The sequence below is a fragment of the Haliaeetus leucocephalus genome, unplaced genomic scaffold (genome assembly GCF_000737465.1).
Source record: "Haliaeetus leucocephalus isolate CR32 unplaced genomic scaffold, Haliaeetus_leucocephalus-4.0 Scaffold484, whole genome shotgun sequence".
NCBI lineage: Eukaryota > Metazoa > Chordata > Aves > Accipitriformes > Accipitridae > Haliaeetus > Haliaeetus leucocephalus.
In genome coordinates, this window is record NW_010972920.1 from 6084368 (window position 1) to 6112342 (window position 27975).

The 27975-nt window shown below is 35.7% G+C and overlaps 1 protein-coding gene across 1 annotated transcript; it reads left to right on the forward strand.

Moving 5' to 3' along the window:
* On the forward strand, positions 1–27964 carry USP53 (ubiquitin specific peptidase 53). Its single transcript, XM_010575552.1, has 16 exons — positions 1–144; positions 2577–2669; positions 6728–6862; positions 8445–8558; positions 8645–8727; positions 9042–9147; positions 9904–10050; positions 10574–10723; positions 11233–11404; positions 12304–12453; positions 13660–13803; positions 14047–14773; positions 17022–17063; positions 18001–18074; positions 26058–26157; positions 26980–27964. Exons 1-16 carry the CDS (start codon positions 1–3, stop codon positions 27962–27964), a joined length of 3366 nt encoding a protein of 1121 aa, XP_010573854.1.
* The last annotated feature ends 11 nt before the right edge of the window (positions 27965–27975 follow it).

The window sequence follows — 27975 nt, forward strand, 5'->3', positions numbered from 1 at the left end:
ATGGCATGGGTGAAATTCTTAAGAAAACCTGGGGGTAACCTTGGAAAAGTTTATCAGCCTGGAAGTATACTGTCCCTGGCTCCTACAAAAGGCTTGTTAAATGAACCAGGACAAAACAGCTGCTTTCTTAATAGTGCTGTTCAGGTAAGAAAAAACTTGATTTATTAAACAGTTCTGGTTTTATAGCAGCTTAGACGGTCATAGTAGAGAAAATGTTCTCTTGGCAATGCTGTTTTTACTATTTGTATTGCAGTATGTGTATTCTACAGAAAAATACAGTGTGTTTTTCAACGGTGTTCAATTCAATTCAGTTCTCAGTTAAACTTCTTAATGATTCCAAGTAAGACAGAATAGCATGTCTTTTTGGAATGGACTTTCTGGAAAAAAAACCCCCAAAACAAAAACTAAACAAACAAAAAAGAAAATGTGGCAATTGTAGGAAAAAAAGACGACTGTGTGGAAGTACTTTTATTTAGCATTGCATTTTACAGAATTGAGAGTATTAAATATTTGATTTTGCAAAAAATGACAGCATGTTATTTTGTTTGCATGCATTAAGAATATCAGAAAAACTTTTCCTTTTGTATTTGGAAACTTACAACTCAGAACTTTAGAACTTGCTGCTTAAATTTTAAAACTAATGTTTCTGTCAAACATAGCAGTTTTGTTACTTGGCAAAATTTACAAGACACTTTTTGATGTGGGGCAACCAGTACTGCTACTTGTATTGAATAGGACACTATTTTTATTAAAATACCATTTTCTCAGAACTAGCACGTGAGTCTGTGGTACCGGGGCATATCAGAATATGCACATCTATTTGAAAGTTTTGATTCTAATCTTAGGAAAGATTTGTGGAATTAGAGTAGGAGATACACTTGATATCAAAGAAATATGACTTCCGTTTCTTTTTACTGTTTATATGCATACCTATCACTGACGACTTGCATGTTTACATACTGTTCTGTTTTTACACGAGCTGTAGTTGAAAATATGTTGTCTCTTTAGTTCTGTCAAGTATAGTTTAATAGTACAGTAACATTAGCATGATAAAAAGTTGAGCTTTTACAAGCCTACTTATGACAGGGAATATGGGGATCTACTTAATTCTGTGACAGAGCAGTGCTAGCCTTTCCACATTGTCTGCAGGTCAAAATACCAGGCCCAGTTTAGTTTATACTATAGTCTTTTTAAATCTAGAAATTAACAACAACAACAAATTTCTAGGCCGTGCAAATAGAGCGGAAGAATATATATATTTTTTGTAATGCTTTAGATTTTGGACCTGATCATTTTCAAATTGTACAGAATTATTTTCCAAACTGGCAGAGGGCTTAATAGATAATGTAGACTTCCTAAAAAACTGTAACTCTTAAAAATGGTATGGATTTAAACATAGGAGATATGAGAGATATATGTATGTGTGTGTGTATGGTATCTAGAGATGTTTGAAATAAAAATGTACAATAGATTTAGTAGAATGAGTTTGCTGGTTTACATTCAATGGGAACAGCATGACCTATATTCTCCTGCAGTTTTGCTATTTTCCCTTAGGGTGCCCTAAAATTAAACCCTAAGTCATTTTTAGTTATGGTTTCAGACAATCCTACTACTTCACAACCTACTGCTGTTTATCATACAGTAGCTGGTGATTGGTGACTGCCCCTTTACAAGCAGGAATGTGTTCCTTTCTTTTTTGCTCTTTTAACCTCTGTTCCCCCTTCAGAACTGAAGTTTGGACATTTGTTTTTCAAATGCATCCTAATTCATTTTAGCTTTTATATTTATAGATAGGATTTTTTTTTCTGGATTTGCAGCTGTGTTACTGTGCCTCCTGACAACTCATTTGGGGGGGGTTTATTTATTTTTTTTTTAATGGACAACTTTCTGAACTACTGCACTGATTGTGTACCTAAGACATTAGATGATGAAAGCAGTGTAGTGTAACCAAGCTGACATGACATTTATATAGAGTAGTAACACAAATAAAAGGTAGAAACATACCTGATTAAGCACCAGGATTATTTTGATCTGTGGAAAACCAAATGTATTTCAGCAATCATTTTAGTAAGAGACCATAAGAATGTAGTATAGACGTAACCCGAAATGATGCTTGCATTTTACCTAGCAATTCAGTTTCTATGTTTCTATCTTTTTTATTTGAAAGAAAGCATGGAGAGGGGGAGGGGAAAGGAGAAATGAAGTAAATGCCATAGCTGCCTTCCTCTTACATAAAGCCATAAGACTATTACAATCTCTGTACACAGTTTAGCTTGCTGCTTGTTTCCTTAAGAGGACTTCAGCTCTTTTTCTACACAGACTACATTGTTTGCCATTGTTTCAAAAAGTTTAAAAAGGAGATCTAAATTTTGAGCGGTGAATGCGAATGTTCTACTTCCACCTCCACAATTTACCAAAATAATGGAAAATGACCATAATTCTTCTAGCAATGTTGGTGCTCAAGTTGTACATGTTATGTGAAGTTAAAAAAAATGAAATTCTACTATATGTTGCTGTGTTAAATGTAGAACCTTCAGAACTCATTGCTTGTTTTCTGTGAAACTTTATTCTTATAGGTATTATGGCAACTTGACATATTTCGACGAAGTTTAAGAGGTTTAACTGGACATGTGTGTCAGGGAGATGCGTGCATATTTTGTGCTTTAAAGGTAAGTAATTTTTGGAAGAATCATCTTTCAAAATGAGGGAATGATAATTTAACTGATTTTTACTAAATTTATATCCCTATCATACATATGTCTGCGTGACTCTAAGTCATTCTTGTGTAAAGAAACAATTTGGATGTAAGAACATTTGTAACAGATGTTTGTAACAGAAATATTTTCTTGTGTTTAAAGAGGAAATTCTACAGTACACAAATTTTACAGTCTGCTTAAGCATAAAACTTTTGTCTATTTAAAGACAGTATAACTTATTTGAAAATCTCTAGCTAGTCTCTCAGATTTTGTTTCTTTAATTTGCATGCATATGCTTTTGTTCTTTCCTGTAGCAGTAGAATACAGTTCTTACTATATTACTCTCTGATAAGATACTGTCTTAAGATTCTTTTTTACTCAGTAGTTGATGGTAACGGTGCAGAACCTTATTGTTCAGTTTGTAAGTAATGAAGGGCAGGTAGTGGTACTGGAAAACTAATGAAAGCTGGTAACTTTTTAGTGTTTGAAAGTAAGTCAGATCAGCATATCTTAACTAGTGCATAAAACTTGCACTTCAAACAGTTTTGTAACTCATCTGAAGTCTGTAAATAAATGTCGAATTCTGTTAGGTTCTTATTGCTTTTACTGGACTGGTATTTGGCTGCCTGCAGTTACTAGGGAAGTAGCTGTAAGCATGATAACTGTTTAATCGGGATAAAAATCCCAGTGAAAAAATGCATAGGGTTTGGTTTTGTGGGGTTTTTTTTTAGTAGGATGCACTTTCTACTCTTACTGCAATTTGACAGCCAAGACACTTCTGGGATTCTGATACAGGACTGTAGAATGTATAGTCAAATACAGTAGTAGATATAGTGATATATGGAACTGGGAAGCACTTATCTGGGGGAGCTGAAAGGAACAACACTATTTGAAAATGTAGTTCATTGAGGAAGTGTTTTTTGACAATGCTGAATTGGAGGCACAGATAAGCCAAGTATTTTAGAGTTTATTCTCAGGGAGTTTCACAGACCAAACCTTGTTACTGAATGAACATTTTAGGCAAGAACTGTTTGCAGTGACATTTATTTAATCTTTTAGGAGGTGTATAATCTGTGTACCGTGTAGTTTTTTCCAGCTGTTTTTAGTGTTTATCATGATTGCAGTATGGTACAGCTGGTTTCAAATGTGTCTCTGTCTTCTTCCAAACATATTTTTTTCTAAATGATGCCATTTTATTTCTTTGGTTAAAATGGTTAATTTTAAAAAGCCAACAGATTGAAGTTGGTTGAGACTACACATATTCAGACTAACTTCCTGAGGCTTTTATTCCAACCTTTTTACAAGCTCTTGACTCTACAGAACTTGTTGGGGCTTTTTGTTTTGCCAGTGTTTTGAGGCACATCATGTTCTTCTGTGTGCTGGACACTTGATCTTGTTAGTACATAAAGTCCAGGCCGTAACTCAGGCATACCTGTGTTTTCAGGTAAAATCTTGTGTCTGTCTTGGGATGATAGCTTTAGTTTCCTAGAGTTCCGTGTGTATAGGGATTCATGTTCATATCAGATGTCGTAACACAGAGTAAACTTTATGGCCTTTTCCTTTTGATTTGACCTATATTACATGAGAAGTTCAGTCATATACAGTCTTGTTCAATGCTGCACTGGAACCACCTTTAAGAAATGAAGAGAGGTTGAAGGGTGACAATTGCTGGAATGTATGTGTTACACTACATACTCTTAATAACTAATCATATTGCTGAAATCATAGTAAAAATAATGTAGCAGCTTCAGTGTGCTCAGAAACATGAAGCAGGTAGGGCTCATGGTGTTGCAATTGAACCTGTAACTAATGAATTGTTCCATTCTAGTGGTGCACTTGGGGAGACCAGGTGCTTCTTTTTTTCAAGCTAAACATACCACTTGCTGCACCTTAATACCCTCTCTTTTCCTGTAGTTTTTGGGGCTCCAGTACAAAGTAAGATAGGTTTTGCATCACTTTAAGTCACCTTCCAGAGCAATACACTAGCTTCAGCTGCTTCATAAGGCTGCTGTAATTTAGGACTTGAAATTTTCTTTATTCTTTCAAGTATCTGTTCTTGAGGGATTGATTAACCCCATGATGCATCTTGTGTGATTTATCTGAGTGGCTTACTGTACCTGAGTATTTTGCACTGCCTGGACTGTCATGTCTTCCTGTTTTGATGTTCCCAAGAATACTGATAAGAAGTGGTATTGCTGCCTGTTCTAAAATTGGTTAGAATGGGATTAGTTACTGTTTTAACAGTATAGTTGTGGCCTTTGTAACTCCATGGCCAGTAGCCTAGGTACTGAACTTAAAACATTGTGCTAGTTAACTCATTTGGAAGTATCTGTCCTCAGTCATTATGTACGTTACTAGTTTTGCTTTCTTGGCTTTTTAGAGATACTATGTGAGTGATTCTGTTTGTTCCATGTTCAGAATCTGGACCATTTTGATTTTTCATGCAGTGTATATGCTGGAGGAGGATGCATTTCAGTAACTTGTTTGTGACTTGGGTTGTTTTTTGGAGGCAGGGGTTTTTTTTTGGTGGTCTTGGGTTATTTTAACCCCTCTTGTTTACCAATAAAGAAGGCTCTTTTATCTATATCAGCCTCTCCTATAAACTAAAAGCATAGCCAATAAATTCTGTTTTGCTTCAGTTCAATCCATCAACTTTTTCTTTTGGTGGTGTTCTGAGAGTTAAATATGCTCTTTCCTCTTCTGGATAACACTGGGTGGGACTTTGACTATGCAGGCCACTAAAATGAACATACATATCTGCATAACTGCTTGTCTGTACTTTTTTTTTTTAGCTGGACATGGAATGCTCTGTTTCATGCCAAAAATGACCTAGCAGCCAAAATGAGAAGTGATAAATGTTTTCAAAGCAGAGTTAACTTGTATTACCAGATCTGTTAAAAACTTAATTTTGAATGTTTACATTGAGATATTGACTGTAATTTTTATCAGTAGTCCATGCTTTTTGTTATGAAAGGGAAGTTTAAATATTTGACAGACACTGACCCTGGAATGCATCATGGTTAAAACCCTGCTTTCTGTTAGCACTGAAACTTTGCTTATCTGTTGTATCTTTGCCTACTGTCCAGGTGTTTTTTAACTGTAGGAGGCCTGTGTGAAGAATGCATATCCTTATTTATATTTTACACAGCTTTTCCTGATTTGCTTTGACTTTATTATCTTCATTTTTCTCTAAAGTTTGACTTAGAATTCTTGACAGTGGAATATACCCTTTAATATCTGCAAATGTTTTCTCATTCCATTAATAGATTTTAATTTTCGGTTCTTTCAAAATCAACCTCCCTTACTTGCTAAATGATGAGGTCACCTGCATATGTATCTCTGCCAAAAAGAAAAGTAGTAGCCAACAATCTCTTCTGGAAAATGAAGAAAAAATCAAGTGCAATTTATTCTCATGTTCTGCAACTGCAGATACTGACCTGTTTTCTTGTATTGTGTGCACTGGTTTAGCAGAGAGTTGATTTAATGGCAAGGATTATCAGCATTTTATCTAATTTATGGGAGTTTTTTTGCATATCCATAATTTTAATAGAGACACTCTCGTGTCTCAAGTAGTAATATAAATGTTACATTATTTAATGAACGATGGGTGTTTAACCTGAGTAGTATTACATTATGCCTTAAGAAATACACACCATCTGTAAAGATGAGATACATATGCATGAACCGCTATTCCAGTGGCCAAATTAAAAAAGCTGCATAATTACAGACCAGGGCTTGTGATGCTTCTGGGAGCTGAAGTCAATCACTTGCATTTTTATATACTTCTATGTTGTTTTTCTACTGGATCACAGTTCAGTTTGGTAGCTTAACTTCTTACAATGGAATGAGTACCAGAACACGGAACCTACATAACTATAAGACAAAACAGTAATTTCTGAAGTTGCATAGATTTATAAACATTCTGTATATTTGCTGTTTAGGCATGGTGCATAAGAGCTGATGTTATTTGTGTAGAACCACATTGTCTAGTCAAGTGGCTAATGAAGCTAAGTAATCATATTTCTTCCTAGGCAATATTTTCACAATTTCAACACAGTCGAGAAAAAGCACTCCCATCAGATAATATGAGACATGCCCTGGCAGAAAGTTTTAAGGATGAACAGCGTTTCCAGCTTGGATTCATGGATGATGCAGCAGAATGCTTTGTAAGTGTTCTTTGTGATAGTTGAGTAGAATTACATTAGTTTTGTGCATGCCAAGCTGGCCTGTTGTTTTGATAGCTCCAGGCTCACAGGAGCTATCATAATACTACTGACCTTCTTTATGCCAGTTTAGGGGAATGGACACATGGAGTAAGTGTCTGGTAATGTGGCAGGGAGTAATCTTGCATTTGCTCTGGACTTTTTCCCTAACTGTGTAGCTCAGGCAGGGGAGATATGTGAAACATCGTTACTAGAGGAGGTCAGCGAGCATGATGAACTCTAAATCACTCCTAAAAGTTTTTGGATGGAGAGAAGGGTTATTGTCTCGGGAGAAGAGGCACCTATGGATTGGAATATGTAGTCTGTTCCTCCAAGTATTCTCTCATCAGCTATTGAAATATGTTCCGTTACAACTAGCCAGCTCATTACTGAAGACTTCTGCAGAAGAGATTTCCATTTTTCTTATCCAAGAGTGAACGAATACATGAAGATCTTGACTCTTGCTGCAATTACTTTCTGCCTTTATGAAGAGTCTCATTGAAAAACGTGAGCCATTACTGTGGCCATAAAAGATGATTCAGATCGCATAGAACACTGGCAAAGAAGCCTTTCTAAGAAGTCCTGTATTAGACAATGAAAATGGTTCACCATAAAAAAATAAAAATAAAAAATCAATGTTAACCTTCAGGCACAGATTGGAGGGACAGAAAATATGGTTGCTGCTTTGATTACTTTCAGCTTTGGACATCCTTTGGAAGTATGCACAAATGAATACCTACCTGCCAGGTGCATTTTCACATACCTAGGAAAAGCCAGTGGAGAAGTATTGAAAGTGGCTGTTTGAGATCTTGCAGTCAGGTTAATGGATTGCAGTCATTAAAGAGAATCTCTCATTACTACTCCGTATAATCAGAATGCATTTGGACCTGTGAAGTAATCAGCTGTCTGAATGATCTACCTGAATAGATTCACTTCTTCCCATTACCTCTGATGTTTTTGTCAAAAGAAGTAAAAATGGCCAGGCTGATTCAGGGGCCAAACTGATGACAATCATAGAACTTTTTTGTTTCTTTTCCTTTCCTTTAAGGTTAAAAAGTGAGACGTGGAATGGGATGAGGCATGTGCTATTTATGAGCTTTTTCCATGGCTTCTGTCAGTGATACTTGTTGTGTTGGCTCATGTGCTAAATGTGATCAGATACACTGAGAAAAAGCATGAAGAAGAACTGAGAGGCCTGATCCAAAAAATATTTCAGTCATTGCATGCAATGACATTAATATAATGTCTTACTGTAAGAACAGCTTTTTAAATTTTTCTTGAAGATTCACTTCCTTCAAAGGAGAATGCACTCTGGAAAAACAGTTGTGTAACTGTTGTCTAATGCTGTTCTGTTAATGTTTGGAAATCTTGATGAAGAGAATTCCCATCTGCTGGGTTGTGAATAGGGACGGAATTAAATACGTGTTAAAGGTGTAGGTGGACTATTTGGAGCCAAGGGGACTAGTTGGAGTATTAAACTGTCAAGTTGCTGATATATTCTGACTTCGTCAGTTCAGTTTATATTTACATTATTATTTCTATTTAGGAAAATATCCTTGAGAGGATTCATTTTCACCTAGTGCCAAACAGTGAGACAGATATGTGCACTTCAAAATCCTGTATTTCTCATCAGAAGTTTGCTATGACACTGTATGAACAGGTCAGACCTTTATTTGATAGCTTTAACAAATAATTTGTTTCCACTGTCTCGAGTAAATAAAAACAAAAGTATATTTATTTTTGTAGTGTGTATGTCGCAGTTGTGGAGCATCATCAGACCCATTGCCTTTTACGGAATTTGTGCGTTACATTTCTACCACAGCCCTGTGGTAAGAGCTTTTATTCTTGTACCTGATTTTTCTATATACACCTTTCCAATAATAAGCAAAGCATGCCAGAGAAATGCTGTGTTAAAAATGAATGTGTATTCCTTTGTTAAAATGTGTTTTTGAGACACTGTCCAAAAGTAACATTTGGATTTCAAAAGCAAGATGTAGGGAGAGCTTGACAAAAAGTATGTATTGTTACTGTTTTACCTCTCTATCTTTTCTTTTTAGTCATAAGATATAGTTAATTGAGAGTTGACTGAAATCTGTTATCTTAAGAAGGGAGATCCACAGTTATTTCCATTTATTTTTTACAGTAACGAAGTAGAAAGAATGATGGAGAGGCATGAACGTCTCAAGCCGGAAATGTTTGCAGAATTGCTGCAGGCAGCAAATACTACTGATGACTACAGAAAGTGTCCTGTAAGTAAACAAACATGTTGCATTACTTTAAGATACAAGGGAGAACTTTTTAGCATATTAAATCAGGATAAATTATTCCCCTAAAAGCAGGATTACCTGTGGCCATTTCAGCGCAGTCCAGCTTAGAGTAAAAAAGCCCTTAAATTTATATTTTATTGTTACATTTATAGATAAACATGGTATTGTAGGTACAAGTGGCCTGTTTAGAAAGTCGAGTTATTAGGTCTGTGTTTTATTCTTCATATTCAACACAGAGCTAAGTGGCTTTGATTAGTTGGAAGAGGTGTATTTTCTGATTGAAGCTGCTTTAGTTCATTTGTGCTTCTGTTGACAAAAACAGTCTCTTTTAGCTTGTTCTACTTAATTTCTCTCCTCCTTAAATGGTTCTCTGTAAATACCGTTAATATAAGAACTATAGAAAAGTACACAAGAACATACAGACCTAAGCTTAAATGATGAAATGGAGGGCGATCAACAGACAGATTGTTATGGTGACTTGGATGTTTTCAGAGATTTCTGTTTTAAGGTGGTGCTTGGATGTAGAAGTTTAGCTGTAGTCTTCATCAGGGTGTTTTTATGATGAAGAATTTTATCCTTAAATTGTTAGAAACAAACACCATAATTAAATCTGATAATTGGAAGAAGTTGCAGAGTTGTTCTGTTGCACTATTTCTTGTCTACTAACTTAACTTTGGACTGCCATTTTTTAAACATCTTTGTTTTCCCCTCCCATCACATTTTTTTTCCTTTTTCTAGAGTAACTGTGGTCAAAAAATAAAAATTCGTCGTGTTCTTATGAATTGTCCTGAGATTGTCACAATCGGTTTAGTCTGGGATTCAGAACACTCTGACCTGACAGAAGAGGTTATGCGGAATCTGGCAACACAACTTTATCTTCCTGGGGTATCTGACCTAAAACTTACTATTTGCTTATTCTAAATTTCATTTAACATGTATTTTATGTATGTGTAAATAGATTCAAAATATAAAAATAAGTATATACACACATACATATTTTTAAAACACAATTTAACTTCAAAGTTTATGTCTACTTTTACCATTCTTTATACTGTGCTGCTTGATGCAGTTTCTGTGAGAGGAAAAAGTCCCGTCAGAATTGTTGGTCTTGTGCCTAAGTACAAAGATGAATGTAGGTGAATTCCTAGTTGAAAATTGAGGGATATCATGTTCCGTTTGAAATTTGTGGAATTATTCCAGAGCATTATTGTTTTACCCTTTCAACTATGCAAAAATAAATGATAAAACAGACCTAATAAGTGCAAAAATCATTACTTATACTCATGAAAAATTGTATAATGCAACAGGATGTTTAATACCAATTGCCTTGGTGAAATGCCTGTAGTACGTCTGGAATTTGATGCTGAATGTTTTACATATATTTCAAAATACATGATGATTTTTACAGCTGTTTTATAGAGTCACAGATGAAAATGCCAAAAATAGTGAACTTTTTCTTGTGGGAATGATTTGCTACACAAGCCGACATTACTGTGCCTTTGCCTTTCATACCAAGAGTTGCAAATGGGTGCTGTTTGATGATGCTAATGTAAAAGAGGTAAATACTTTTTTTTACTGCTACCAAATTTAGTGGTCTTTACTTTTCTAGAATGCGTTCTTCTGACACCAAACTTGAAACAAGTCAAACAAATGTCTCTCTTTTAATAAACCTTTAGTTTTGTAAATCAGTTTTCAGAAATTAATTTTAGAAATTAATTTTAAAATTGCCTTCACTACTTTACAGTTCTGCCTTCCAAATGCCCAGTGTTTCAGAATGTTAATGCACTTGTCTACTGTTAAATTTGTACTTCTTGTACTGAAAAAGAAGACCTATTTACTGGCAGCTGCATTCATAGTGTTGATGTTCTGACTGTTAGCCCATGTAATACTGGTTCTAGCTTTTTGCTGCAATTTACATAAATGCATGTGCCAAAATTTGAATCTTAATGTACCTTTGAAATTGGGCATTTGGTACCTGTTGCTTAATAAATTATTTTTTCCATTCTTTCGGGTTCAATGCTGTTGATGAAGTTTTGGGGTTTTGTTTGGTTTTTTGTTTGTTCTTAGATCGGAACAAAATGGAAAGATGTGGTCTCCAGGTGCATTCGATGTCACTTTCAGCCATTGTTGCTATTTTATGCTAACCCAGATGGCACAGCTGTATCTCCAGAAGATGCTCCAAAGCAGATTATTCACTGGTCTCAATGCAAAGCAGCAGGAGGAAATGGGGAAGACTTGGGTAATTAAGATTTTTATTTTTTTTAACAGTATCAACTGTATTTCTGAAATGGGGATTATAAAGGAGAAGGTAATAGATTAGCTGCTTTCTTCTTAAATACTTTTATCAATAATTATCTATTAAAGGGTCTCAAAAGAAAATAGATTAGTGTATGTATTCAATATTAGAACTGTTTGTATTATGTCTGATAAGGGAATACAAATTGAGACTCATGGATAATGGGGAAAAAAGATTTTTCTATTGTAGATTATTCATAACTACACATAATTTCAGAAGAAAATCTTGGTATATTTGTATATGTGGGTGTTCTGTGTGTATTGCTATATTTAAAATACCTTTTAAAATGCTATAAAAAAACTTTAAGTACAGCTTCATACAAATACAGAGATACATTTGGAGCATGTGTGTATATATACACACACACACACAGAGTGCAATTCAGAACTTTGGGGAAAAATCAGAAGGAGCTGCAGGAAACTTTTCTCCAAGATTCATATAGCATAGGCCTCAATATGTAAGAATCCAGTCTTTTGGTTCTGTAGTTTGTACTGCTGTCTTTGTTAAACATAACATACAAGTAAATTAAATTAAAAGGCTGATTGAATTTGACATGTTCATCTTCACATAATGAATAGCAATAGGACATAGACTGCTTCAGGGAAGAAAGAATTGAGGAACATGTCCCACTACAGTCTACCACTGTAAATATGGCAGTATATAAAATATTACAGAACCTTACTACCTAACATACTGAAATGTGGTGTGGGTTTTTTGTGAGGTTTTTCTTTTGTTTGTTTTTTTAATCTGCAATTAAAAAGTTTTCTTATTTTTAATTTGGATATTAGAAACTTTAAATTAGGAAGCCTTTCATTTCTAAAGATAGATGTGTTATTTGATAGGATTTGAAAAGCATTCTGTTCCTAAATCGGACCACATGAAAGAGAATGGAGTTGGAGACCCCACTAATCAAAAGAGTAATAAAAAACTTCAGCCAGATAATTCAGTATTCAGTAGAAGCCATCTTCAAGCTAGTAGTGGTAGAGGTCCAGGTATGTATTCACCACCCCACATTCCCACCCCCAAAACCACCCCAAACCTGTCTTACTATGAAATACTTCAGGTGATAGAGTTTCAGGTATGTGCTAACCTCTGGACTAGAACCATTTCTAAAGGAAGAATTCCATCATTGAATTGAATCAATCTTTGAATAACAACTAATGTTTAAGTAATATCTGCCATGGAATGTTAACTTTTCTGGAGAACTGTAAAGGCAAAATTTATTTTCTTACCCCTTATTATTCCTGCGCTAAAGTGGCTCTTGAGGCCTTGATCTGTTTCTCAAACATCATCATGCCTTCCAATCACATTGTTGGTTAAAAAGCACATTAGAAACTTGAAGCTGAGTGATCTTTTCAAGCATGTGGTATGGCTCTGGATCACTGGCTATTTGAGGAACACTGCTCCCCAATAGTATTGTGACATGCAGCATTATTTGTAGTCCTGTATATTAATGGACTTTATCTTATGTTTGGAAAGAATAGTAAAAAAAGTTGTCTTATCTGTTTAAAAGTCCATTCTATCTGTATACTAGGCTTCCAAGCAAATCAAGCTATAAGAAGTCATATGAGGCAGTGACTTCTGCATTACTTGTCAGTGTCTTTGCTCTGAACTCCCCTACTTCTCAGGTGGAGAGATGCTGCTTTCTCTTGAGATGTTTCTCCTCTTTGTTATTGAATTCCTAGATTTTTTTTAAACTGAGAATGCTCAGCTTGGTAACTCTTTTTTTGATGGAGTGATAACTCAAAAATGGTCAGTATTTACCGTTTCAGAAATAGAAGGATTTGTTTTCATGAACAGTGATTATGCTGTTTTATTAAAAGTAAATCTTCACATTTAGACAAGATGAAACTTAGATTCATGTTTTCAGTATAATTCATAAAATTTGATGTAAATAGTATATGCTTTGAAAATGGCTTGAGCATTCAATTTTGGTAGGAGGTGTTTGTAAGGCATACTTGACATAATGCTGCTTTGGTTATTTTCATTAGCTCCATTTAGTGGACTCCTTGGAGATACCTATACATTTAAATCTATACTATACACCTGTCTTTTTTAATCCATGTTATGTAATTCATTAGTCTTTTTAAGTAGTACTAATATTAAAAACTAAATGTTACGGTACATAAATATATTTGTGTATTTTCATGATGAATGACTTTTTAGTTATGATCTTTGACAAAAAGTATTTTTTGCAGCTAAATTAGGTTACAGCGATCAAAAGGACAGGCTAAAGGACATATCCAGAGAGTGTGCTCAGAAAGCTGCTGATATGAAAAACTTCTCATCTTTACGAAAAGATGCAGACAGAGGACCAAGAAAAGAGTCTGGGAGACAAAGAGGTACATTTAAAAAATATGATCAGAGAATCAATGGGTTAAGTAGTTTTTAGCATCAATACTAGCTGTGCAGTATTGTTTTCTCCTTTTAAGAGAACACACTGTAAGATTAGAGTTTCCCAGTTTTCAGTATTCTGAAATATGTAGTGAATTTGTTGAGATAGTGTAAGAAACACAAGTACTGTAACTATAAGTTAAATATTAATAATAACTTTAATGGACCTTTTTTGTTTTTCTTCTTATAAGACTTGATCGGGGAAGATCGTTCCAATGTTAAGTCGGGGTCTCCTCCAGTTGGAAATGGATTTAGACACTGTGCTGATCAGCGCATATACAGCAGCCAGGGAAGAGGCTCCTATAAGCATGACGGTGCGCCTCACCAAGCAAAGCTTTCTGTACAGGTGCTTGGATCAAATAAAACAGAAGTGCTTCCTGCTGGGGAGAAACCAATGATCAGGACCCGGACTGATGGTGTCACTGGCTATGATACAGACACCAGTCAAGACTCTAGGGACAAAGGAAGTAGCAGCAGAAGCAGAAGTAAAGGTTGGAAACCTATGCGAGAGACACTAAACGTAGACAGCATTTTCAGTGAGACTGAGAAAAAACAGCATAGCCCAAAGCACAAGGTAAATCCGAACAGTAAATCTAAGCACGAAAAGGAGCGAAGCTTTAACCATTGGCAAAAAGAGAACCAAATCCAGAAAGGTTTAATGACTATATATGAAGATGAAACAAAACAGGATACAGGAAGTAGAAGTTCACTGGATTCAGAGGGAAAAGGGAATGCTGAAAAAAGCAAAGGATTTACAGAGAGAAAAATCCACAGTGATAACTGGCAAATTCAGAGGACAGAATCTGGATATGAAAGCAGTGATCATATCAGCAATGGATCTGCAAATCCGGACTCGCCCATTATTGAAGGAATCAATCCGGCAGATGTCAAGAATGTTAAAGAAAATGCTTCCTGCAGGTAATGCAAATGCTCTTAGAACTTGCATAGATTGTATTTGCAGAAAAATAAGTTGTTCTAATGTTTATGTATTTTTTCAACACTCCCCCCCCTAAACCAACAACCCAAACCAAAAAAACAAGCAAACATGCTCTGGGACTTTATACACTTGAAGTCAGGTATGTAGAAAGCTGGCAACGTACCTAGAAATAAGGGTATGGACAATTAAGTGTTAACTTTACTTTCACTCTGAGGCTGCAACACTAGTTCTGTTTGGAAGGCACTGAACCACATTATTATGGCACTGAGCCAGAACTGGTAAGCCCTGCTGAGGGGCAGGGTGTGTTAATTTGAAATAATTGCTGTACTACTTTAGTTACAAGTTTTTTTAGACTGTGGGTAACTTGCCATCTGTAATGGAATACAAGTGTCTATATAAATCATATCTATAACGGTTGTACAGACAGTCCCCTGACAAGGAGATGGGTATGGCAGTAGGTGAATCTTGTATACTGTTCCTAGTCATTGTTCTGAAATTCAGTTTTCTAGAACACCTCAGGTATTTATTGAGCACTTGATAATTGTTTGACCTATTTGAAAGAAATCTTTGCTGAAAAGTGTAGAATTTTAAAAAAAGTGGTGAAAAATGTGGTTAGTAGCCAAATTTTGTTAAACTTAGTAAGAATTGATGTATGCTTAGTAACAAGTATGTTGCCCAGAGATGATGTGGAGTCTCTGACTGTGGAGATACTCGTAACTCAACTGGACATGGTCCTGGGCAGCCCACTGTAGTTGACTCTGCTTGAGCAAGGCAGGGTTGGACTAGATGATCTGAAGAGATCCCTTCCAACTTAAATGATTGTGTGATGCTGTGAAATATAAAGTTATCAACCTCCCACATGTGGTTTTCTGTATTGTGTGTCTTAAACTGTATGTGGAACATAGTTCCTACTAGAACCCATACATTCTTCTTTCAAACCTTGTTTGTATCCATAAAATGGAATGTGAGACCAAGCCTCACAGATGATGGCTAAATTTGAGCAAATTTTTGGACATATGTTTTCATGAAAAGTTTTTTTTGTGGAGGAAGAGAATAGCAAATACCAGGAAATGAAAAGGCTCCGACTTCTCTAAGCACAGATGCAAAATTTTAAAACTTATTTCATAAAGTATTGTAGCAAGTTATCAAAACAAATTTTTTTTTTATTTAAAACATACAAAATACAGCTTCTGTGTGAATTGAAATGTCTTTGGTTATTTTGGAACTGCAAGAAAGCAAAATCAGTCATTTGCTTAGTTCATAGTTTCCTAGGGAATTATTTTCTTTCGCATATGGAAGCATAAACAAGGACATAAAAATGGCCATGCCAGGATAGGGCCAAAGGTTCATCTAACATGCATTCAGTCTATACAAGTAGCCAGTACCAGATGCCTATGAAGGACAACAGCAGACAGAGTGGTATTTTGTAAGTGCATTCTTTTGGCCTGTTGTATTTGGGTGCTTTATGGACTTTCTGAACTGGAATTTATGACTGTGGTGTCCACTTCCCATTAAAAAACACTTTTTACCTCATGCCTTTATCTACTCCCCTCTTTTCCTCCCCCCCTCCCGCCTTTCCCTTCCCAACAAACTGTACAAAACCCCACTATACAAAAACCTTATGGGCTTTTTATTGGCTAATGATATAAATATGTATAAAGCTGCTCCCAGCCACGTTTATATTTTCAGTGTTTACGGTTGCCTCAAACCATGATTTCTATGGTTAGAACCATTTTATGCCTCATTTTTCAATATGCCCAAGAGGTAATGGGATGCTCAAGTACTGCATGTGTCTTTTCATGAGAGACAATATAATAAACTTAAAACAACTTAGTTCATTAAGAATCTGCTTACACTGTTATTTAAGTATTTGTCAAAGAAAAAAGAAACAAACCAAATGTACTTCATCCAAATACAAAAGACTTCTTTGGACTTACAGAAGGATTTTATATGACCGGTAATTAGAATTGACCAGCAATACTCGCTAGTTCCCTCCTAACCATTCAGACTTTGTCTCATAAAAACAAACAAACCCCAAATTAATTACTTGGAAGTTTTTAGAAGGTGGAAAAAAATTACTTAGCGTTTTGTTTGCTGTTAGGTTCTTTCTCCATTCTTCCTGTTTCTTTCAGTATTTTTCTTGTTTTCCTGTCCTTTCAATAACAAGAGTTTGGGTTTGTTTTTTTTTATTGTCACTCTATCTTCTTCCCTGCCTTACTCTTGGAGAAGGAAGGAATTGGCAGGGTCTTTGTCAGCTCCCTGTCTGGACTGGTAAGGCATGCTTTTTGCTTAACTAAACCAGCAAGATTTACTAAATCTGGTGATTTTTTTTTTTTTTTTAAATTTTTTTTTTCTTCTCTTGGGTTTGTTTCTGTTATCTTCCAGTGTTGTTTCAGTTTAAGAAAAAGTTTTTAAATGAAAATCCCTGTGAATGAAAGACCAAGTGGCAATCAGAACTTAGAAGAATGATGTTTGTTGTCACAACAAAGTATTAATGAATAGGAAAATGGACAAGATAGAATGTTAGCTAACAGGTTATATGTACTTAACATATTGATACTGATGAGATTTTTGCATTTTTAGAAAACTTAAGCTTGTCATAGTCAGATGCTGCTATATGTGTAACTTTGAAATATTCAGGGTGTAAACTATTAACACTGAAAAATGTATTTGTTTCAGACGTAGGTGATACTGATGATAAATTCGTGGTTCTTTCTCATAGGTGACATGATTTTTTTATTGTTTAACTTTGGGAACCAGCTGTCTTTATTAAGCAGGCTGATGTAATATTAAGATCAAGAAAATTTGCTTTTTTATGCGCTGCTTATTAGGCATCCTGCTATTGTACTCTAGAGTAAGGCTGGGATGAGTGGGCATCCAATCTCCAGAATAAACTGGGAACACCAGCCTCACAAACTAGATATTTTTTATCTGTCCATATTAAAGGATTCAGGTCATCCTGAATTCATCTGCATCTGCACAGCCTGTCATGTGTGGGAGCAGTGTTAAAAGTATTAAAGGGCCACCCCTACTATCTTATGTATCTTCTGTGAAGTGTGTGTGCTAGTAAAAAAAGGGACAGTGATGATAACAAGAGTCAGTTTCGCACAGGCAAAGTTTTTATGGTTGTATGCACTCCGGGCAATAAAGTTTGTGGTCATATATAAATAGTTTAAGCCTTCAGATTACATGTATGCTTCTTTTACAGTGAACAGAACTTGTCAACCAAAAAAGCTGACAATATGTTACATTCAGTATCCCAGCAGAACAGAAACTTTTATGGTAAGAACTTTAACTTGTATAAAGAATAAGAAGTTTTCTAAAAATAGTTTAGATGTACCAAAATTTTAATGCTAACTTATTAATATCATACAGGAGATGGACAGATTTCTGATTAGCCTTTTGTATTTTACAATTTTGCTGCATAAGTTGTCATGGTATTTCATAAAATTGTTAAATGTATATACAATTTATCATTGTTTTCTTTTTTTTAACAAGCCATAATCAAGTATTGCAAAATTAGATAATTTGTGTATCAGGTTGGCTGTATTTAGATGGATTAGAAGAAAATTGGCATGGAATTTGTGGCTGTCTTGGCCAGGATGTTAGGGTTTTTTCATATACTTTTTTCAGTAGAGAGCTCTTTTGCTGACTCATCATAGCCTGTGTACTCTGTGTGTTTTTAAAATGGCAAAAGAAATCTGTTTTGTGGGTTTTTTTCCTCCACAGTGAATTCCAAATTTTGTTCTTGTTCACGTTTTTAACCTTTTCAGTGAGTTAGACTGATGGATAAAGATGGTAAGTGTTCATATCCCTTCTTGGTACATTTTATGGAGGTGTGATGGAGCAGCAGTTCAATAACTATCACTTTTTTCAGGGGCATTTAAAACATTCTTTTCCACAAAGTACCTTCATTTATTCAGTTTCTTGGCTTTCTCATAGAGCAAACGTACAGTGTAAATGGATTCCTAGCTATCTGCCATGATACATGGGTTCCCAAATAAAAGGGTTGGCTTTTATCAGTGCTCCACCATCATGTGAAGAAAACTGTTTGTGTTATGATGGTAGCAGCAGCAGTGGTTCCTTCCTTCTGTGCTAGGTCATGAATATGCATGGTGGGAGTTCACCTGTTCTTAGCATCTCCTTTCAGACAGCAGTGGCAGTGCTCAGTTGTGTGCTGAGTCATGTAAAAGCATGACATGTCTCCCAAACAGTTGTTTCACATGACCTCTAGCACCAAAGTAACAGGCTAGGTGATTTTTTTTTTTGTAGTGCTTAGATCTATTTTAAATACGGTATTCTGGTGTGAAAAATGTAAGTATCATTTTGGGAGGCTACAGCTGCTTTATAAATTGTTAGATAATCAGGATACAATGATTTTTCTTGCCACTGTCGTCCTCTCCTGTGTTTTGTTAAAAAGTATTTTCTTTATAGGTTGATAGAACAGTTTGTCCTTCCTTGTGCATGTCATCTACCACTGCCTCCTCAGGAAGATGGCCAATGCGTAACTGCTTCTGGCTGGTGTAGGTTCTCTGTACAAGAACTGAAAACACTATTGTTCACTAGTATTAGTGATTTTACCAAGGCCTGCAGTGACATGACAAGGGGCAATGGCTCTAAACTGAAAGAGGGTAGACTTAGATTGGACATAAGGAAGGAATTTTTTATGATGAGGGCGGTGAGAAACTGGCACAGGTTACCCAGAGAAGTTGGGGATGCCCCATCCCTGGAAGTGTTCAAGGTCAGGTTGGAGGGGGCTTTGAGCAACCTGATCTAGTGAAAGATGTCCCTGCCCATGGCAGGGGGGGTTGGACCTTTAAAAAGCCCTTCCAACACAAACCATTCTATCATTCGATGATTCTGTGATATTTGGATGACTCTATACTAGCATAAAACATCCAGTACAATTCATTTCACTGGCCTTAATTGGTGCTTTCTTTTTAATCCAATGAAAATGATTAAATCTCGATTTCTGTTGCTTATATTCTGCTTTGAGAACTTATTTCTCGGTTTAATGTTCTGGCTTTTGGTGGTGTGGTTTTGGTTTTTTGGCGGTTTTTGTTGGTTGGTTGGTTTTTTTTTTAGCAAGTGTGCATGTTTCTGCCTGCTCCTGCCCCCACCCCCCCAAAAAAGGGAAAAAGAAGAACCATGGTGATTTTGTTCACTCCCTGTGTTTTCCCCAAAAGCATTTCTGTGAGTTTTCTTGGTGGATACTAAGGAAGATTTTTTTTTTTTTAAATGTCTGGGTGAACTGTGGTATCATTTGTTTTCCTTCAAGATATGAAGCAATACCAGGAAGAAACACTTGTAATAAGGAAATCTACTTCCTTTTACATACTAATATGTCTGTGGGGTTTTTATAAAGTTGATAAATGCCTTGGCATATAAATATTATAGGTCAGCATGAGGCTAGCCAAAATCATTATCTACTGTTGCTGGAACAATGGAATGGTGCTCATACAAAGAGGTGCAATAAATACTAGGCCACTTCCCCAGGAAATGTTTGATTTTTATAGATATCATACTTCTTTTCAAATAATGTATAGTATAGTTTCTTCCAAGACTTAAACTGGGGGGATGGGTTTGCCATACCACTTTTATCTTTTCTGTCATTATTCCAATTTATTTTTTGGTTGTAGAAAGAGAACTGATTTGGTGTTTGTTTATTTTGACAACAAAAAAACCCCAAACCCAAAATTGATGTTGCATGGAATGAAAAGATCTGTTTTTGTATGACATTTATTCTGATTTAGTTCTGCACTATACTATACTTACCATACCAGTGGGAAAAAACTCCACACTTGTATAGCAAAAAGAAAAAAAAACCACCAGTGAAAAATACATAAAGGACTCTGTCAGAATGAAAAATAGGTGGGCTCAAACAATGTTTGAGCTTAGTAATAAGTATTCTCTGGAGAGAACCATGTACTGTACTTCAGTATACTTAAAGCTTTCGACATGCATTGTATGTTTTCTTTTAAAAAAGTGTTGTGATTGCAGGTGATCCTTAGAGTTAATCATAAAACATTGATGATAAGATCCCATCTATTCATTTATTCTAATTCAGTAACTAACTGTTTGAATAGTTCTGTAACAAAAATATATGTATTCTAAATCCATTGTGAAATTCTTGCATGTGTGTGTGTTTTGGAAAATACTTTTAGTGTAAGTGATTAATGGACTGAAAAGACATCTGAAGAATTTGATCATTTCACATGTATGTGGGGTTAAAGATTTACGTAGACTCAGCTTTTTTTGGTTGTCTAAAAAGTGTGTCAGGACACCTTTAGCAAGGACAATAGTAGTCGTTTACAGGTATCAGTTGTATTACCTTATGTTACATCTCTGAATATTATGACAAGACATGAATTGGTAGGTAAATACCAAATGGACTCCTAGAAAATAGTACTTAAAGAAATGCTCAGTCCTTTCTGAGAAAGGAATGGAAGGTAAGAAATCTTTGTTAGCCTTTCACGGCAACTTGAAAAAATCTCTCTGGGTGGTTTTTTTTGTATGGAAAACTTAGGGAAATAATGTTGTACTTCTGATTATGACCACTGTATGTATAACTGTGCTTTACCAGTTCCTCATTTTTAACTGGAGCTGAATAAGTCTACTGTTCAGCAGTTGAGGAATTCTGTCCCTGACTTACAAAAATAAACTTATTGTTAGAGCATTATAAAGATAGTAACATTGGATTGCACAGTGGTGATGCAGATCAAATGGCTGCTTCTTTCACTGGTAGTAAGCAGTAGATAACTGTAGTGCTGAAGCAAATGTCCCACAAGGCCAATCCCTAATTTGTGTGATCAAACTTTGTCAGGAAAATGTGGATATTAAGAAAGCAGGTACAGTATCCTTAATTTATATTAATGAGTTAGTGCTTATGGAGTTTGAACTTGATGAACTGTGGAGGCTAATTTTTTTTTGTTTATAAAGAACATGTGACATGAACAGTGTGAGGGCAAAATTTCCACCCCCACATTCTTAAAGTTGAAGAAAGATTACTATAATTCTTGGAAGTTGGAATGGGCTATGGAATTTTTTTAATGGCTTTTCAGAGCAGTCTGTGTGCTAGCTACTGATAATCATTTTCAGTCATAAAGGGGTTTTAGTGGCTTTCATGACCACCCTCCCTGATTCCTAAGGCATAGATGTCTTCATAAAAATGCCACTCCTGACAATTTCAATAAAAGGCATTAATATTGGGAGGGTTTAAATAAAAAAATAAATCGTAGAAGCCTTGTTTTCTAGATTCCTCCCTTCCTGCACCCCAAAGCTCAGAGCACTTCATCCTTGAACTAACCTTATCAGTAGAATAAGCACTGTGATTAAAATTGGCCAAGTGCCTGATGGCCTTGTACTTAAGATGCAGTATTAAAAGCTCCCTGTTCAGTGATCTCAAAAAAGGATGTACTTAGAATCAATGCCTTAAATTAATAATTTATTCCCTTTGAAAATAAATGCAAAACAGTGTTTTTAATGTTACAAATTCAGAGGTTTTCCTATTAATAATTATTCAGCTCAATAGCATGAGACAACTCCAACTGAAATCTAGAATCATTCTGAAACTCTGGTGAGTGTATAAAGAAGAATCCAAATTGCCTTTGTTTATTTGTCACTTCAGAAAACCCCACAAACAAACCATAATTCTGAAAAAGAAAACTCATCTTCTTAGGAAATCCATACATTTATAGTAATAATTTAAAATATGCAACTATACTTAAGAAAATCCAGTTATTGCCCTTATGGTGCAGTCAATGTATGTAACTGTCATGTTTGAAGAATTAAGTAGTGAATTAAAGCATGCAGCTACTTTATTTACTTAATACGAAACAGAAATAAATAAATGTTGGAGTGTCTTTAAATGATAGATTAAAGATTTTGGTTTAAAAAACAAACAAACAAAAAACCGAAACCAAACCAAACCCTAAACTTTTGGGGTTTCCAAATGTAGTCAAGCAGCCCATGAAGATTGAAATGTAAAGCATTGTCACATCTGTAATTCACTTTATTAATGTGAGAAGTTTGCAAATTTAAAATAGATGATGCAAACGTCCAGGATTGAGTTATAACAAAGACCTGATGTACTTGAGGCAGATCAGAATGAAGGGAGGGTAATAGTTGGTGTTCTTTGACTGTTCCTTCACTTCAGAACTTCTTTAAACTCTCACACATGCAAGTATGCATGCCCCCTCCCCCCCCAACAAAGAAAACAACAGTGGAACTTTATTTTCATTTTTTCCAGATGTTTAAAGCCATGGAAAAATATCCACTAATGAATATATAATAAATGTTTCGCACTGAATTTTGCTCCAGGACAGTTTCTTGAATATAAGGACCTTGTTTCTGAAGATGGTCACTGTTTTTTTAAAAATAATATTCTATTTTGGACAAGTTATAATGTGTTTACCTTCTTGACTGGGATTATGTTGTTGTTCCACATTTCCAAAGCTTCCAGTAAGTTTGTCTGTCACTTCAGCTGAATACACAAAAATGTCTGGGTTCCGAGAGAGGAATTTGCCGCACTACTTGTTACAAAAAATATTACACCTTGTTTATTTTATTGGCAACTTAAAAAAAAAAAAATTAAAAATCAGGTAGTAAAAAGTACAGGAAACATGCAGCTAAAACACATTAGAAGGAAATTGAATTTAATGTGGTTCACTCTCCCCACTCCCCCAAAATTGGGCTTTGCAGATTTGTACAAATGCTCTGTATGTGTAAATGGAGGTATTAGAGGAGAACTTGACTGTCCTACCTGTTGGCTATAGAATAGCTGTTAATCTTTTGAAAATCTGGATTGACTATTCAGCTGTGAAAATAGATGTTCATAAATCTTAAAAGCAGACTGGTTTGTACGTCAAAAACCAGTTACGTTTTATTTATTGGCAAGCTTCTTATGCCCCATTGATAAGGATGTCTGTCTCCAGCTGAGCACGGCGCTTGTGTGTCCCATATTTAGGTTTGCAAAGAACGTAGAGCCAGACTTCCCAGTCGAGTCTGCGTCTGGTTTTAACCATGCATGGATATCCTGTCAGCAGAAGAGAAAATAACACATCTATTTTTAAGTTAGCTGGAATTCTGAAGACACAAACCACCCGGTATCGCTGGGCAGCTTTGGCTGAATGGGTGCTATGGGCACGCCAAGGAAACAGCTTCTTAACCTTTGCTGCCATCTCCTGGCCGATTTGTGGTACTGACTCTCGGAAGGGCCGAACGTCCTAAATTCCTTGGGGGTTTGGCTTGGAGTAAAAGTTAAAAAATTAAAACCTGTAATCTTCACATCAGGCGGTTTGGAGAATTAAAGAACAGTTGTATCAGCGATTTATTTGCTATTTTTAAGTAGACGTGCTCTTGTATAAAAGTAGATACATTCAAAGTCTGAAAGTTAAAAACACTAGCTTCAGACACTGTTAATCTAGCAATTTTGCTAATTCATTCCTAGGACTGTATCCTGACGTTGGGACTGAGATGAAATACTGAATTGGAAACATGCACAGGAAATAATGCGTCAGAGCCTGTGCTTTTTTTTTTTCCAGTGAAGCTATTTACAGTTCATTAAAATTTGTAGCAGAATGAGGTGTTTTCTGTTCAAAATATTACCTCAGTGTTAGTTAGCTCTGATGTCATGGCCCACTGGAGCAGTTTTGAACTTGCTTTCAGGTTAATTGGTTGTCCCTTGCCAGTGTCACAAGGGCTCATTCAGTAACAATATTTTCCCATGAGTATTCTTTGTAAGGTTGTGGTATTGCTTGTCATCTGGAATAGCAAGATTTTTTTTATATTAATTTTTTTTCATTTTGGGGATCGGAGGAAAGACATATGAGGGCTTTGTCTCTTGTGCTATATGCCATTTTAGCCTCTACAACCTGTGTTCTTTGTCAAAGATTTAGTGCCTTTAGTCTTCATCAATTAAAGATAGGGCAGATATTGACCCTCAAAACAAGTATCACCCAACAGCCTCATCCATAGATTTTAGTTTGGTTCTTTTCTGTTATTGGTTTTTTGACTCGTATATTCATCATTCAAACGTTCCAAGACTTTATTTAAACTTGGGGAAATAACAAGGGAATAAAAAAAAAATCTTAGCTTGGTAAGATTACATCATTTAAAAATAGATACAAAGTTTTTGTAGTTTTTGTTGATGAAAGTGTGGAACAGCCTACATTATCCCATTGGAACTTGTCTAAGTTAGTACTGTCTACTGAACAAGAGATTATTTTACTAGAGATCAGACAATGTATGCTGCCTTTTTTTTAATTTAATTCCTGTTTTTCTGAAATAGGCGTAGTAGTTATATGTATCTAGTCTATACATACACAAAATAAGACTTCTTTTGAATGGCTTCAGAGCAGGTGACCAATTATAATGGGCCAATCATTGCATTAGGAAGACTTCTCATATCTATCGCTAAACAAATAGACTGTTGCTTGTCACTTGCCAAGAAAGTGTTGTATTCTGTGTGGTGTTGATGTGGATACTTCAATGCTTCCTTTATTTACTGTTAACTAGGAGTTGCATTGTTCAGAAATTGTGTATTTTTAGAGAATGATTCTTTGCTTTTGCCTGTGAATAAAAGGAGCTTCTAGAGTGTGAGTGTAGTAGTGTTGGCCCAGGCACTCTCATGTTGTGTGTTTAGGGCATATGACTGAGAGTGCTCCCTGTCTGCTCAGCATCTCTACAGCATCTGTACAGTTTGCTGTAAGTTTTTACATCTGTTTCAAAGAATGCATAATGCATTTCTTTTAAAAACAACCAACAAAAAAACCCACCAAACACAAACAACAACAAAAAACCCAACCACCCCCAATCCCTACAGTATTCATTCCATTTAATTATTATTACATGATGTGAAATTTCTGAAATCATAAGTAGTTTTAATTTTGTAATTTAAATGACTTTGTATGTTTGAATAAACACGCTTTTATAAAAAGCTGCTTTTAAAATGTGCTTTTAGTTAGATGAAGTGTTAAAATGATCTTGAAAACATGTCTGTAGGACTTCAAAATTGTGGTAATTACCTGTTTTCTGGTAACAATAAAAAAAAAAAAAGGGAACATTTCCTCCAGATTATTTTGGAGGAATATAAAATCTGACCTGTGATGGGTTGTCTTCAAAATGGTTATTTTGATCAATGGCAAATCTTGAAAAGAATTAAATGTTGTGTTGTTTTTTGTTTGTTTTTGTAACCTCTGAGGAATTACAAAGAAGGAATTGGACTGTATTTCTGCTTATTTTGAAATAATTTTTTTCTACCCCCAGACTTGAGGAAAGACCCAGTCAATTCAGAAATTAACTACAGACCTCATGTTAATTTCCCGACAGAGCTACATTTGCAGGTGCCCAGTCCTCCAGTAAAGAGGTAACTAATGCTGGCATTAATTTACTATGTAGTAGTTTAAGAAATACTAAATTCCGTTATGTGATAGTAGTCAATATTAACCATGCAAATTTAAGGTATTGAATGTTTTTGACAGAAAATGCCTTTTGTATTTTACATAACCGATAGGGCCAAATGCTCTCTGTCTTTATTTTAATTTTAATGCTGCCAGTGGAACCAAATAGCTTACATTGTTTTAAACCATCTTATCAGAGCAAAAGGGTTATGAAGTTTTCTATTTTGACTTGATATACTACAACAAGCAGTGATTAACCAATTTGTGGTTAGTGCAATAACCACATAAAGTTTTGAAAAGTTTGGTTGGAAGGAGAGGAGAAGGTAACTTCTGCTTAGAAGCTGCTGCTATATACCTGTTGTTGCTAATTTGAACTGTAAGTCCTCAGTACCTCCTAAAAAATCAAGAATCTAAATACAAATTTAGCACCCAAAAGTAACATCTAATATTTGCGAAATGGCTGTATCAGACTGAGTCACAGGGATGCTTAGAAGAGAGCAGAGGCCATATTTGAAGCAGGCCTGAAAGTTGAAGGAATTTATCTTACGTTACAGATACTTAATCTCTTGCAGATTTTTTGGGGCACGTTACATTCCAAATGAAACCTTGGAGTGATTTAATACAACTTTTAATCAAATGGCTCTATGTTGAGCAGATCCCAATTCTCCAGTTGGTTTGAACATTTAAGCAGTGTTACCATGGCTGTCTTTGAAAAAAATCCTTGGGTTATTTGAGCTTTTTTTTTATGGTTTTATGGATACTTACATCCTGTGTGTTTTGTATTTTAGAGCTGAAATGCCTGAGACCAATAGGAAACTTTTCCAATCATCAGCTCTACAGCCGGTTCTTAAAGACATTGTTAAGTCGGAAAGTAGGAACAAGGCAAACGAACAGAATTCTTTAGAGTGGCTTAATCCAGACAAGATTGAGAAGATGAATGTGTCAGTATATTGTGCTGATGGCGTATCCCACCCCTATACAGAAAATGTCTGCGGAAGGAAGCTGATCAATAATGACTTTCACTCCTCTTCCCAGCCGCAGTCTCATTATGCAAGAACGTTTGGTCCCAAGGTGGGGTTGTCACCTTGTGTGCCACAGAACCTGTCAGAAAGGCCCATGGTGCTTCCCCCTCCCAGTGAGCATGCCGGGCACCCACTCCGAAGGGCGGATGCTCTTTGGGTGCCTGAAGCAGTGTACCAGAATCTTCCTCCCCCTTTACCGCCCAAGAAATACGCTCTGAATGCTTCGCCAGGATCAGAAAGTAACTCAGCAGCTGATGTAAAATCAACAGAAGTGTTGCAAAATAATCCGGTAAGGCAAACAGGTACACCTTTAAAATCTGCATCAGAAGCAAGCATATTTACAAATGAACAAAGGCTTAAAGAGCCGTTTCAAGGGAATGAACTGTTTGTTCATAAACCGGATTCTCCACCTCGCCTATCAGTTAATGACTATTGGACTGTGTCTGAAAACTTCTTAAAGAAAGGATCTCGTCATACGGGACCAGGTGCTGCCTATGTGGATGGAAATGATAGTGTATCCCTAACGACATATTTTTCAGTAGATAGTTGTATGACTGACACATACAGGATGAAATATCATCAGAGACCCAAGCTGTATTTTACAGATAGTGGAAGTTTTCACAAAGAAAAGCATCCTCCATCAGCTGGAGTAGAACTGAGTGCTACATACCATGCTACTCTTGAGCCCAGGCATCCCACATCTGAGCAAAGGTACAAGGCAAATGTAGAAGGCATACACTGCAGTAGATAGATTCTTAAAAA

Coding starts and splice junctions, on each gene's coding strand:
- USP53 (XM_010575552.1), top strand. CDS start 1: ATGGCATGGGTGAAATTCTTAAGAAAACCTGGGGGTAACCTTGGAAAA. Junction 145..2,576: donor TTCTTAATAGTGCTGTTCAG/GTAAGAAAAAAC, acceptor TTATTCTTATAG/GTATTATGGCAACTTGACAT. Junction 17,064..18,000: donor TCAGCTCCCTGTCTGGACTG/GTAAGGCATGCT, acceptor CTTCTTTTACAG/TGAACAGAACTTGTCAACCA.